This window comes from Anabrus simplex, chromosome 2 (assembly GCF_040414725.1).
Source record: "Anabrus simplex isolate iqAnaSimp1 chromosome 2, ASM4041472v1, whole genome shotgun sequence".
In the NCBI taxonomy this organism is placed as follows: Eukaryota; Metazoa; Arthropoda; class Insecta; order Orthoptera; family Tettigoniidae; genus Anabrus; species Anabrus simplex.
The window spans coordinates 1182458195-1182471470 of record NC_090266.1 but is presented as its reverse complement, the minus strand read 5'-3'; the positions used below and the strand labels follow the sequence as shown (position 1 = coordinate 1182471470).

Sequence of the window (13276 nt, the reverse complement as noted above, 5' to 3'; positions counted from 1 at the left end):
TGTGATTTCTCTGTGGCTCATGGTGGACGAGATGATTGCAGAAGGCAAACAGAATCCAAGAAACATCACACATACGGTGAATCAAAATTACGAAACCAGTCTGTTTCATCGTTCTTCGTAAAAAGTAATGAAACTGCGGTAACAAATGCCGAATTGCTGTTCACATAACTTCTTTTGGAGCATAATATTCTGTTATCAGTTTCAGACCACGCTTGAAATCTGTTTAGATCAATGTTCCCCGACTAAAATATCTCAGAAATAGGGTTGTGCGAGAACTAAAACCTCTGCTTTAGTTCAATACATTGCATCTGAGGCAAAAAAGGAAATTAGTGAACTTTTGCAAATAACACCTTTATCCTGTAGTTGTCTCTTTCTTTAATGCTCAGAGGGGCCAAATGTGAACTCTTCTATTGTCATTGTTAGAGAGTACCGACAATACAGGTGAGGGAATTTTCTCTGTTATTAATAGTGAATTGTCTTCTTTAGTCATTCCATGGGAAAATTGCATTTCTTTTTCATCTGACAATGTATACACAGTGATGGGGCAAATAAAGGTGTTGCCAAATTTGTGAAGGACAGGCATTCTTCTGTGTATGTCCCAGGTTGTTCATGTCATCTCATTCACATCTGTGCACAAAAAGCAGCAGCCCAATTACCAGGCAATGTAGAGAACTTTTTGGTTCAGTTATATTACTATCTTGATAACAGTTCTAAAAGGCAAAAACACATAAAGTTTATCAGGCTGTTTGTGGCACAGAGGGTTACAAAATTTTGAAATGTGTCAGTACCCATTGGCTCTCACTTCTTCAGTCTATTGATAGAGATAGAGTGGGAAGCTTTGACAATCATGTTTTGTAGTGAGACCCTCCATAAAAATGGGAGCACCAAGCAGTTTGAAACTGAAATCTTTCATACAAGACCCACACACAAAACTGTTTTGCTACTTTCTTCAGAGTACACTTCCCGTTTTTAACTCGGTGAATATATTTCTGCAGCAAGATGCTCCAGCCATATATCTTCTTAGGAGGAAACTTACTGGTCTTTTAACTGACCTATTGGTCAGATTTGTTCAGCCATGTTCTATTCAGTCAGAATCTATCTCCCTTTTGAGTGTTTTGAATTCAAGAGGAGGAAATACCAGAAAGCCAATGAGGACTTGGTAATTGGAGCAAAAGCTAGGGCAGACTTGAAAGATGATGGCTGTGGTGAAGAGAAGTTTTATAATTCTGTAAGAGAGTTTTATATGGCAGCTTGCAGTTATATTATCAGGAAATTTCCCCTTGATGATGAATTTCTTCATCATGCTGAAGTTGTAGACATCTCTCTCAGAATGAAGGTTTCCTATTCATCTCTTGAATATTTTGTTCGAAGATTCCCAGCTTTGGTCAAGGAAAGTGAACATGACAGACTTGAAGAGGGCCGGGCTGAGTGGCTCAGACGGTTAAGGCGCTGGCCTTCTAACCCCAACTTGGCAGGTTCGATCCTGGCTCAGTCCGGTGGTATTTGAAGGTGCTCAAATACGACAGCCCCGTGTCGGTAGATTTACTGGCACGTAAAAGAACTCCTGCGGGACTAAATTCCGGCACATCGGCGTCTCCGAAGACCTTAAAAAGTAGTTAGTGGGACGTAAAACAAATAACATTATATTAGACTTGAAGAGGAATTTGCTGTTTACCAGTGTGATACTTTCCCTGAATATATAGTACATATGACCTAACATTGATGTGAATTGGGGCAACATTGCAGAGCTTGAAAATGAAAGTGAACAAATTAAGTATAAAACCTTAAGTAATGTTGTATTTGCAGTACTAAGTGTACCTCATAGTAACTCTCCCACAGAAAGAGTTTTCAGTGTTGTTAGGAAAAATCAGACAGAATTCAGGCCTACATTAAGTACATCTACACTGGAATCGCTTATGGTTCTGAAAACAAAAATGTCATCTCAGGGGGAAGTATGTTTCAAGAAAACCTTCACTGAAAAGCAGCTGCTGGGTGCGAAACAAGCTACAAAGAATTTTTTATCGCAAAACTAACAGGTAATGAGCAAATTTTATTGCGTAATATGATATACTTTAGAATAGATTGCTGTAGGAAAGGGCAAACGGGGTGCTTTGGATTTGACTTGTAAACGTTTTGATGGGGGGGGGGTGCGTGAGTTAAAAATGGGATTACTGATAACCCACTTCAAAGGTTGGCACCTTTGTACCTGTGAACATTTAGAGCCAATCCCTCTCGTCGCAAGTTTAAAGTGGCTTGCCGTGGATCCCGCTGGCTTGCTGGATAATTGTTGAGTGTATAAAGGAATGAATGAGATGAATGAATGGATTACTGTACTTACATCATTTAAGTGTACTTTATTTGGTGTATTTTAAAATTCAGGGTTTTATTATTATTATTATTATTATTATTATTATTATTATTATTATTATTATTATTATTATTTATTAGTATTAGTTACAACACTCGGTAGCACTCGTTCTCCTTTTTATAAGCTACAAATACAGTACGCGAACATATGTTGTCCTCTCTGCACTATACCGGTGCTAAAATTTATAGTCAGAAATGGAATAGAGCAAGGAGATTACTCTGGACTTAATTAATGATATAATAGAAGGGCCTTATTTGTGGTATTTCTCATCAAAGGAATACAGAGATAAAGCGAGAAAGCTGACAGTTTCCGGGAACTCGAAATTATCTATAATTGTTCCCGCAAGTGCATTTAAAAATACTAGCGTCCCTCTGCTCCCTACAGCCAAGAATTGTAAAATGTTCAGAAAAGTCGGAAGTCAGGCGCGGGAGTGGACGAAGTTTATACTTCAAAGTGGTTTGCTTTTGAAGCAATGAGCAGGATGAGGGGGGGAATGTGCCTAATAAAACTGCTTTTCTAAATCATAACAAGGAAGCAACAGTGGTTGTAACAAAGGCCAACTCCTCTTCGTCTTCTTTCTTTTTGCTAGTGGCTTTATGTCACACCAACACAGATAGGTCTTACGGCGACTACGGGATAGGAAAGGCCTAGGATTTGTACTGAAGCGACCGTGGCCTTAATTAAGGTACAGCCCCAGCATTTGCCTGGTGTGAAAATGGGAAACCACGGAAAACTACCTTCAGGGCTGCCGACAGTGAGATTCGAACCCACTATCTCCCAGATGCAACCTCATTGCCACGTGCCACTAACCGCATGGCCAACTCGCCCGGTAATCCTCTTCATCTAAGTCCATTGTCCTTGTTTGAAAATACTGGACACCTCCTAAATGTATTACCACAAATTGATATAATTGAGTATAGACAAAGGAAGTCAAGTTTAACCCGTTTGTTAAGTGTGGACACAATGTCAAATGAAACAGTATTTAACATTTAACACGTTGATGGCGTCACCAGTTAACACTTAACACTTTTAACATTTAACATATTGTTGTTAAATGTTAATCAGTGGAGACCAGCTTTAAGAGACGGTCTTGAGCCCTAACTTCACCACCAATAAAGACATCTATCTATCTATCTATCTATCTATCTATCTATCTATCTATCTAGCTATCTATCTGTCTATCTAAAATCAGTAGTTAAAAATTACACGTGATTTATTTAGTTCAAATAAATTATTAAAATGCCTTAATACAGCTACTGGTACCTGTTAGGTTCATTGGGGTTTGTACCGCTAAGTGGCAGGTTCCATTTCGTGACACTACTCTCTCCATTTCATTTGATCACGGGCCATGTCGGGGTATAGATTTACTTTCTTCATGCTGTTATGTAGTGTATCAGCCCATCCTTGTTTAAGTTATCCTACATATCTCACATTCAAACACTCACACAATGGGTTTGAATGGGTTCAAGGAACAGGGAACGTATAATATAACAGTAGTAAAAAATGGACCACAAAATGTAGAAGCACGGTTCATAAATAACATGTCACGCGCATATGCGTGAGCTTAAAAAATACGGAAAGATAAAATATGGCTGAACCAAAGATCAAACAAAGGGAGACACGTGCAAGCATGGCGCCCAGAATCAGGGATATACAAGGCGTTGCTAAGGGAAAAAAAAAAACCACACACACAAAATATGCAAAGATAAGAACAAACGACACAACAAGGCAATAGTCGCTTAACTTATTAGCAGTGCAAGGGTTAAAGGTGTTGTATGCCAATTATTTGTAGACAACCGAATAAGCCTAGTTTTATTTTGGCTCTACAGTTTTCATGGATTTGTCATATTTTAAGTCAGTCATGTGCAACATAAGATTGAGAATTAATTTCAGTAATGTTATAAAAGCAGATACCTACCTAGTACAGCTCTACTTGATGTTAAATAGTACTCAGTTACACTATGTGTGAGATTTTCAATGGTTATTGAATTTGAAATACAGATAATTTTATTAGTTTCTGTGGATGTAGGTTCCAGGTACCAAGTATAAGAATACACCATTCCATGGTCATGCTTTTGATTAGAATTGTTTGCATGTTTGTAAGTAAGTATTCATTGCTTTTTCTTTAATAAGGAAGGAGTTACAACCTCTCCCAGACAAGAGCAATTTCTGCTTGTAGGGTTAGATATCCATCATAATCCATTTCAAAATTTTGTAGCAGCTGGAACAAGTAAAGAAATGCTTGCCTCTTGATTCATAGTTTGTTTAGAAAGGGAATTATTATATAATATAAAGATACATAGATTCATTATTTTAGCACACATTTTATGTACAATTTATCTCAGTCACAGAAGTTAAATTAAGTTTGAAGTTTAACTGCATGGAACTCCAGTCATTGTTGTAAGTTAATCAATGTAGGCTCCTACTATATTTGTAAAGGGAAATCATGAGCTAGGCTTATGTGTGTAATCAGAAATTGTTTCCCTTGTCTACCAAGGGCACATTGCACCCTCACATGTTTGTTTTTGTATATGATAATTGGAGTTAAGATGATGATTTAATATCTCCCCAGGGACATTCATTGTTGGGTGGACTTCATACAGCCAAGTACATTTGTTAATAGTGTATATATATTATACTGTTTGAGACCCTTGATTTTTCATTTTTCTGTTAATGCAGTGTAAAAAACATATTTATTATTTCAGAGCATTTATCACGCCTTCACATGATCTTAAAACCTTTCATGTTGCGGAGAATCAAAAAAGATGTTGAAAATGAATTGTCTGATAAGATTGAAGTCATGGTTTATTGCCCACTGACAACCAGACAAAAGCTGTTATATTCAGGTGAGTTATGTGGGTTCTATGCATGTTGTTAAATTTTATGATATATTGTGGGATTAGAAATAAACTTAAAATATTATTCATTGTTGTTTTACTGATGTCATAAACTATTGACATAAGGGTTTGATTCACTTCATTGTGATGTAAATAATAGAAAAAGTGGAGACGCATATGGTACTATTGAATCTCTTAGTTACTGTGGTCATGACTTACCTGGTGTTTGAATTTTATTTTAATGATTTATCCTTAATAGAAAATAAATTATTTTACAGGGGAACGCTTCGCTGTTACTGACTTAAATTCTCCATGAGTAGAATATGTCAATAATTGGTGGTTAATGAAAAGTTAGCACAAATCATTAACAAATTTTAATTCTAGGTGTCCTTGAAGTTCAGTGTCTCAGTTGAGTGAGACATGGATACATGTTGTGATTTGGGCCATATTGTGATATGGCCTACTGCTATCACTTATTTTTTTTAATAGTTGCTATCGAAGCATTCTTTATTGTGGTCTCATAATGTCGATCATTTAAAAACAACATTTTGTTTGTTTTGAGAGTGGGTAACATTTTAATACTGTAGAAGTCTAGTGCGCATGAGTCAGAGTAGGGTATATTCTGATGTGTAGAGTGTCTTTCTTTTTCAGCTCATTTCCCTTTATCCTATTGGTTGTATTTACCTCTGCACAGCATGAACAAGAGTGCTTATGTCATTCACCATCTGTCCATTTGTGGTTGTAGGCATAAGTACGAGGGACGTTTCTTGAGTCATGGCATCTTTGTTATATCTTCTGATATAGCTGCTAGAATGAACCAAGTTTACGTGTATAAGCAGAAACAGCTTTCCGTGTCTACCAAAGGTGCATTGCACCCTCATGTCCTTTTTTTATATATTATAATTCTGTGCATTGGATGTAAATGGCACTTTGTCCATTTTTTACAAAATTGAGGTTTTGGTATAATTTCACTGCATTTTCTGTGCTCATTTACAGGGTGCAAAACACTACCTCCTTCGCACAATAACAAGCGAGCTAGCCAGTTTGAGCTAAAAGGCACGAAGTCCAGTATACGTCCAGAACATATAAAACAAATAATCAAAATTCAAGAAGAAGTAAAAAAAAAAAAAAAAAGTTGTACTATTATTATTTATTTACATATTTTATGCCCCACATTGGAGCACTTACATCAGACCACATAAATCAAAGTCTTCAAGGAATTAACTGAGAATTTAGCTTTCATTATCTTCCTCCTCTCCCGAAACTTCTTCATTCTTTCTGACCTGGCTGCTCTTTCATCATCAGATATGACATATTGTTTTCATTGCAAAGTTTTTAGGTTGTCTTATATGTTTGTTCTTCAGAATCCTTTTCTCTTCTGTTTTTGCAATTTGTTGTGTTGTAATATTCAACTCTTCTAAATCATCGCAGACTTTTTGAACCAATTATTTTTTGTTTAACTTTTTCAAAATTTTGTACTATTTTCAAAATTTTGTACTATTATGTAAAAGAAGTTTACAAAGATTTTCCTTAGAAAATGGGCTAGTGAAACAAACACTGCAAAACATTCTTTTAGCTCTCCTGTAAAATTGCATGTTTGTGACATAGTGCCCTTTACCTTTAAGGTACAGAATTATTGTATTTATGATCATGATCTAAAATCTCACCAAGAACATATACGGGTTAAGAGGCTGGCATTTTGACACTATGCATTTGAAGGCCGCTGTATTGTGCTTCTCAGTGCTAACACCAAATTGAGCCCAGGTAGAGGAGCTAACAGCAGAAGGCATTCGAAATGTCCCTACATATAGTAAAAACTCAATTCGAAGTCGTTGGGACGCAAAAATCGGTCTTTGAATTACGTGATTTCGAAATAACCGCCAACACATAATTTGGAAATGCCAACCCTTGCAGCATCACAGTATATTCTAAGACCCGTTACTGCATGCAATTAGCCTTGATTCATAGTTCAAACCTCTCAAATGCCATAGTAAAAAACTATTTCCACACTTGGATAACTCACCGGCAATCATAACCTCGCGCAAGGAAATCAAAAGAAAGAAAATATGATTCAAAGACGAGGAGAAATCTACAATGGCTCCCCTATGCAAGTGCTTTATTCATTGGATTACTGTACTGTTTGCATTTTTAGATGCCTTGTACTTGCATGGAAAGTGCCTGACGCCCTTAAAACAACCTGGCTTTTCGAACTTTCCTATGACGGGGGAAGGAAATCTCTCGCTTCCGTGTACACTGCATAGCAACACAGTGCATTTCCCGGCTGGTAATTCTCTCCTTTAAAACCATAAATCTGTTTGGCCTCGGCTTTAAAAAAAGTAAAACAAACAAACAATGCAGTTTCATCGGCATTGACAATATTGTTGGTACATATGAATTGATTATAGGCTATAATGGAGAATTCTAAATTCCCATGGAGGGAATTAGATATTTTTCACCAATAGAGCATGTCAAAAATGTCAAAACATATCATATGCAAGGGTTTTCAGGCGTTTGCTCTATTAACGCCTGAAAACCCTTACATCTGATAAGTTTTGACATTACAGGCTATAAGCCGTGCTTTTTCGCCAACTGTCGGCATCGTCAGTGTTCGTGGATTCTACCTCTCCGCACACTGCCTGCTACAGGATATTGTGGCATTCCTTAAAACGCCAAATACAAAATAATTACGATTCCGCTTGAACTTAGCAGATATGAAGCACACTGTAGACATGCCAAAGTGGGTGAAAGTGCACAAATTTACCCCTGCACGTTCCGGAAGATGAGGTCTTTCATGACGCGGAGAAATTTTGAATTTAAATTACTCTGTAACATACTATATTTTTCAAAATGTAAAGGCAGTTTTGAATTAAAAGTCTTATTTTCGGTAATGGGACCGGCATTGTTCTTCGAATAACGAATTATCCATATTTTAAATTAAACGATTTAAGTAACATGCAAAACTGTACCTCGTGTGTGGGAACGAGAGCTGCTTCGATTTAGGCGAGATTTTGAATTAACCGATTTTGAATTATCAAGGTTCTACTGTACATAAAATTCAGTGTCTGTCTTTGTACATGTATTTGTGTTTCGTTATATTCCCAGACCTGCTGGCCACATTTTAATTCAATTTTCTCTGTTGCCTGGTGGATCTTCCGAGGAAGGTTTCCATGTAATAAATATTGAACTGTGAGGAAGTAAGCCAAGTAGTAATGATTTTTGCAAAACAACTTGAAGAATATGACTCCATGCAAACACTTCCCTTGCCCTATGCTGCGTTACTCTTCAAGATATCCACAAACTATAGATGTAAAAGCTTTAAGGGAATGCAGAGTTCTACCTAACAGTAGTCATTTGCAGTTTTTATATTTGTTAACAGTAGAAACCTTGTACATGGTACGGGAAGAGCATTCTTGAGGCTCAGTTTGACGCTGCCTGAACAGTTAAAGATAACTTCAAAGTGTGTAAAAATTATTGAATATAAAAAGTTCTATGATGAAGTCTGTTAGGCCACAACTTTTAGTGATACCTGGTGTTATGGTGTTGAGGAGTAAGGAGGGACCTCTCCCGGTTCCGGTAATACTGCCAACTGAACGGAAATGAAATCTGAATTGAGTTGATAGTATGATCGGTATGAAATTTCTAAACCTTTATTATCTTAAGCCAATATCTGTGTTGCACACATCCTATCATGAATTCTATAGTTTGGCTTTGCTGTGTAAACAACAACAGTACTAGTACGTAAAGTGTACTCCAGATGTCTCACGGCGATCCATAAGCGATTCATAGTTTGTGTTTCAAAGGTTGCCAATACGAATCTCAAAGATAACCGACGTCTACCGATTCAGCACTAGGGAGCCCAGGTATCACTAAGAGTTGGGCGAGTGATACATGTCTTAAAAAAATAGCTCACAAAAATAGTTGGTGTATTGCGCTTAGTAGTGAAGAAAATAAAGAGAGAATGATGCGAAGTATTGAGCTGATTTATTTTTCTACTATCAGCTGATTGTATCGGAAATATTACAATTTGTTATTAAGTAACAAATAAACACAGACAAAAACAACAGATATTGAACACATTTTTCTTAGCATACTCAGTTTATGTCTTATTGTTTTCTCCTCCTAAAGAGTCATATTTACTGTAAATAAGTAGATTAATATAGCAAAGACAGAGCTCGATAGCTGCAGTCGCTTAAGTGCGGCCAGTATCCAGTATTCGGGAGATAGTGGGTTCGAATCCCACTGTTGGCAGTCCTGAAGATGGTTTTCCGTGGTTTCCCATTTTCACACCAGGCAAATGCTGGGGCTGTACCTTAATTAAGGCCACGGCTACTTCCTTCCCAGTCCTAGCCCTTTCCTCTCCCGTCGTCGCCCTAAGACCTATCGGTGTCGGTGCGACGTAAAGCCAATAGCAAAAAAAATATAGCAAAGTTTTTTAGTCGAAAGTCGTATTTGGGGAACCCAAGTGTCACTATCACATTACATAGTTCTGACTACTGGTTAATTTGCTAATTGTTAATAATGATAGTTAGATCGTGATCTTGAGTTATTTATTCTGACCTCAGAACACACCAGCAAGTATTATAAAAATTATAGTATACTTTAATAGTACTAAATTATAGATATTTTGTCTATAAGTAATGTTGCAAAATTCAAAATATTATAACAAATATAAACAACTCTTTGCAGGAGTTTTTAAGCTGGAAGTGGCCTATCAACTGACTCAAAACTCCTACTTAAAGTGATGCCTGTCACAAAATTTGAAGCTGAAGCACTATACAACAGTCATCCACCCTGAAGCCATGGAATGTCTGTCACTAAACAGAAAAATGCTTGTTTGAGAAACTGGAAATTGGACAATTCTTAAAAAGATCCTAGGCCTGGTACTGGGTGATGGGGAATACCAGAGATGATGAAATTTAGAGATTTTCTATACTTTTGTGGCAAGATCGTCTCCCAACAGACTGACTGCCTGACTGCCTGTTCTTCTGGCAAAACAGAAAGTCCATACCATAGGGCTGAGGGAGACTGAGGAGGACATAAAGATCTGAGCTGACAGACTTAACAGACTGTGAGACAGATCCTGAAGAAAGTCTGTGGTTTTCAGGAAAAACCCTCGAGTGGCTCAGATGGTTGAGGCGCTGGGCTTCTGACACCAACTTGGCAGATTCGATTCTGGCTCAGTCCAGTGGTATTTGAAGGTGCACAGATATGTCAGCCTTATGCTGGTCAGCCCATTTTGGCGGGGAAAATTGTAAAGATGACTGTCGAAGTGAGGAAAAGTCTTGAAAAGAAGAAGGACTACCTTTATATTGGATGCCCTAATATCAGTCAGAAGAAAACTAGATGTGAAGGCCTACGGTATCAAAAGTCCATAAAATTGATCAACATTAATATTACATTGAGTACTGTTTGTTGTAATGTGCTTTGTCTCTTCTGCTACCACTGATCTCCGATAGGTGGTATAACTGTTGCATGCCAAGTAGAACAGCTTGCCTGAATATTGGCAGGAATTAGCAGGAGAGTTTGATAACTTCCTTTCTTAGCACGTCATTCCTCTGGCTTATACATGGTCTGATAACTACTGGTACGTGATGCACTGGTTCATCATAATATTCCAGCTATTCATTCCCTGCTATGGGACTCTGATAGGAATGGGTAGTATGCACATTTGACAGAAAACAGTGTCTGGTGTCCGTGGCTGGGTCATTCCAGCTCTGGAACTTAACATTGTTAGAACGCCAGCATAGTACTGTTAATGAAAAGTGAGAAACTGTGCCGTTTATCATTTGATCTAGCATTTTGTGGGATAGCATTAGTTTTAAACATGACATTATAGTCTGTTGATCTTGTATTCTGACAAGAATACGGACATCACGGTAATGACCTATATCAAGTTCAGTTTCATATTTGTAAGTGTCTGTCATAGCATCATTAAACATGGTATTTCACTTTGGAGTAAGGTTGAGTCTGTTCAAAAATTTCAAGGGGAGGGGATGTTTCAGACTGGGCCTAAAGCACAAAAATTCATGAATCACTCTTACTGTTGGTATTACAAGAAAATAGCTCAAGCATTTTTTTTTTTCCTGAACCCTTTTCCAGTACAGCCAAAACTAAGGAAAATATCAATGGCAGTCATGTGAAAGGTTAAGCCCAAGTGCCGGTAACTTAACTCAATAGACTGTAAAGAGAGTTGCTATGGAGATCGTTCTGGCAATGTTTTAAAGGCTTTGTGCGCCTGCTAGTTCTTTTTGAAAATTAACCTGATAATTGGCTTTCTTTTATATTGGAAGAGATCAAATAAAGATCAGCAATAATACAAAACAATATGAAACTGCAAATGTCCACACGAGAAGAAGGAAGCAAGTACGTCACGACAAGCTACTGACAGAGACATCATGCCCCAGAGGAATGAGACAGGCTTCAGTAGCCGGCACAATTCCAATCCTTGCCGCTAGATGGGGCTTCATTCATTCCATTTCCTGACCCGGTTGTATGACTGGAAACAGGCTGTGGATTTTCATTTTCCCTTTCCATCAAACCTGTAACCATTTTTAATAATTATGTATTGCGACAGATTGTTACGTCGATTTTTAAACAAATAACAGAAATCTTTGTCTCATGGCTACATGCACATGTTAGGGTGTGCACTGCCCCCTAGACTGCTGTGAATTTATATCTACTTAATCTCCTCTCCCCCCCCCTGCCTCCCCCCAAGGCGAGTTGGCCATGCGGTTAGTTGCCCGCAGCTGTGAGATTGCATCCAGGAGATAGTGGGTTTGAGCCCCACTGTCGGCAGCCCTGAAGATGGTTTTCCGTTGTTTCCCATTTTCACACCAGGCAAATGATGGGGCTGTATCTTAATTAAGGCCACGGCCGCTTCCTTCCAACTCCTACACAGGTAAACTATCAGATCTGGTATAACCTTTAGGATGTGACTTAATGGACAACATCCAAATTTTCGAAATTGAATTTCACTTATCAGTTATTAAATTCCCAGAAGGAATACATAATTTAATTTCAAAGATTGTGAATATTAAAATGTTCAAACTCTTCATTAGTGAAATTACCAGCATTTTGCCTCTTGCGGCAGTGGATTTAGCTGAATTGCTACACCTTTCCATGATGCTGGCAACTAGTATGCCATTCAGACACCTCTGTAAGCTTCCTTTGTTGGACAGTGCAATGACAATAATTTTGATATTAAAGCCTTAAAGCCAAAGGCAGGCATTTATAAAGGTGGAGGTACATACGTCCTGTCACTGCATTGTCCTACAAAGAAAGCTTGCAGTGGTGTCTCAATATTGCAGTAGCTGCCAGCCTTCTGCCACTCTTGGACAAAACATTCAATTTCTTTTGTTGCAGTTATATTGTAAAGAGCAAAGAGAAGTTGTGCACACTCCATACTAGTCTTTAAACGTTTCAACCTCATGCTGGTAGATATACTGGCGCGTAAAGCAACTCCAGCGGGACTAAATTCCGGCACCTCAGCCTCTCTGAAAGCCTTAAAGTAGTTAGTGGGACATAAAATCAATAACGTTGTTGTTGTTGTTGTTGTTGTTGTTAAATGCTTGTAAACTTCAATCTAATATTCATGGCCAACTACCAAATGGTCTGAATTATTTATTTATTTATTATTGCCTTAAAATACTGATTTTTCATACAGTACTTTTCAGGGTCTGGCATCCTTACGTGACATTCGTAGCAGTATCAACGTAGCTAAGTCATGTTAAGTGTTATTACAAGGCCATATCAGTCAATCATCTAGATCGCCGCCCTGGCAACCTTCGAAAGGCTGCTACCCCACCCCTTTCAATGAATCATTAGTTAGTATGGTCTCTCGACCGATACCGATAACCTGTGGTTCATCCGTCTGCTTCACTGGGGTGCGCAAGCTTCTCCACCACGGCAAGGTCGCATGGTTCGCAGGGGAGGTATCTTATCATACTTCTTAAAAATTTAATTCTGTTGGCCTGGGTTTTATTCTCCTGGCCTCTTGTCATTGTCCAGATCTCTGCTGCATATCTGTATATTGGGCAGTAATACATACTATCCATCACCTCTTTACATTTCA

General features: G+C 38.0%; 1 protein-coding gene across 1 annotated transcript in view; it reads left to right on the top strand.

The window, feature by feature from the left end:
* Nucleotides 1–13276, top strand: part of LOC136863826 (chromatin-remodeling ATPase INO80) — a 396793-nt gene that overhangs the window by 152154 nt on the left and 231363 nt on the right. Inside the window, exon 14 of the mRNA XM_068226103.1 lies at nt 5074–5214. Coding sequence (XP_068082204.1) covers nt 5074–5214 — 141 coding nt within the window. The remainder of the gene's footprint in view (nt 1–5073; nt 5215–13276) is intronic.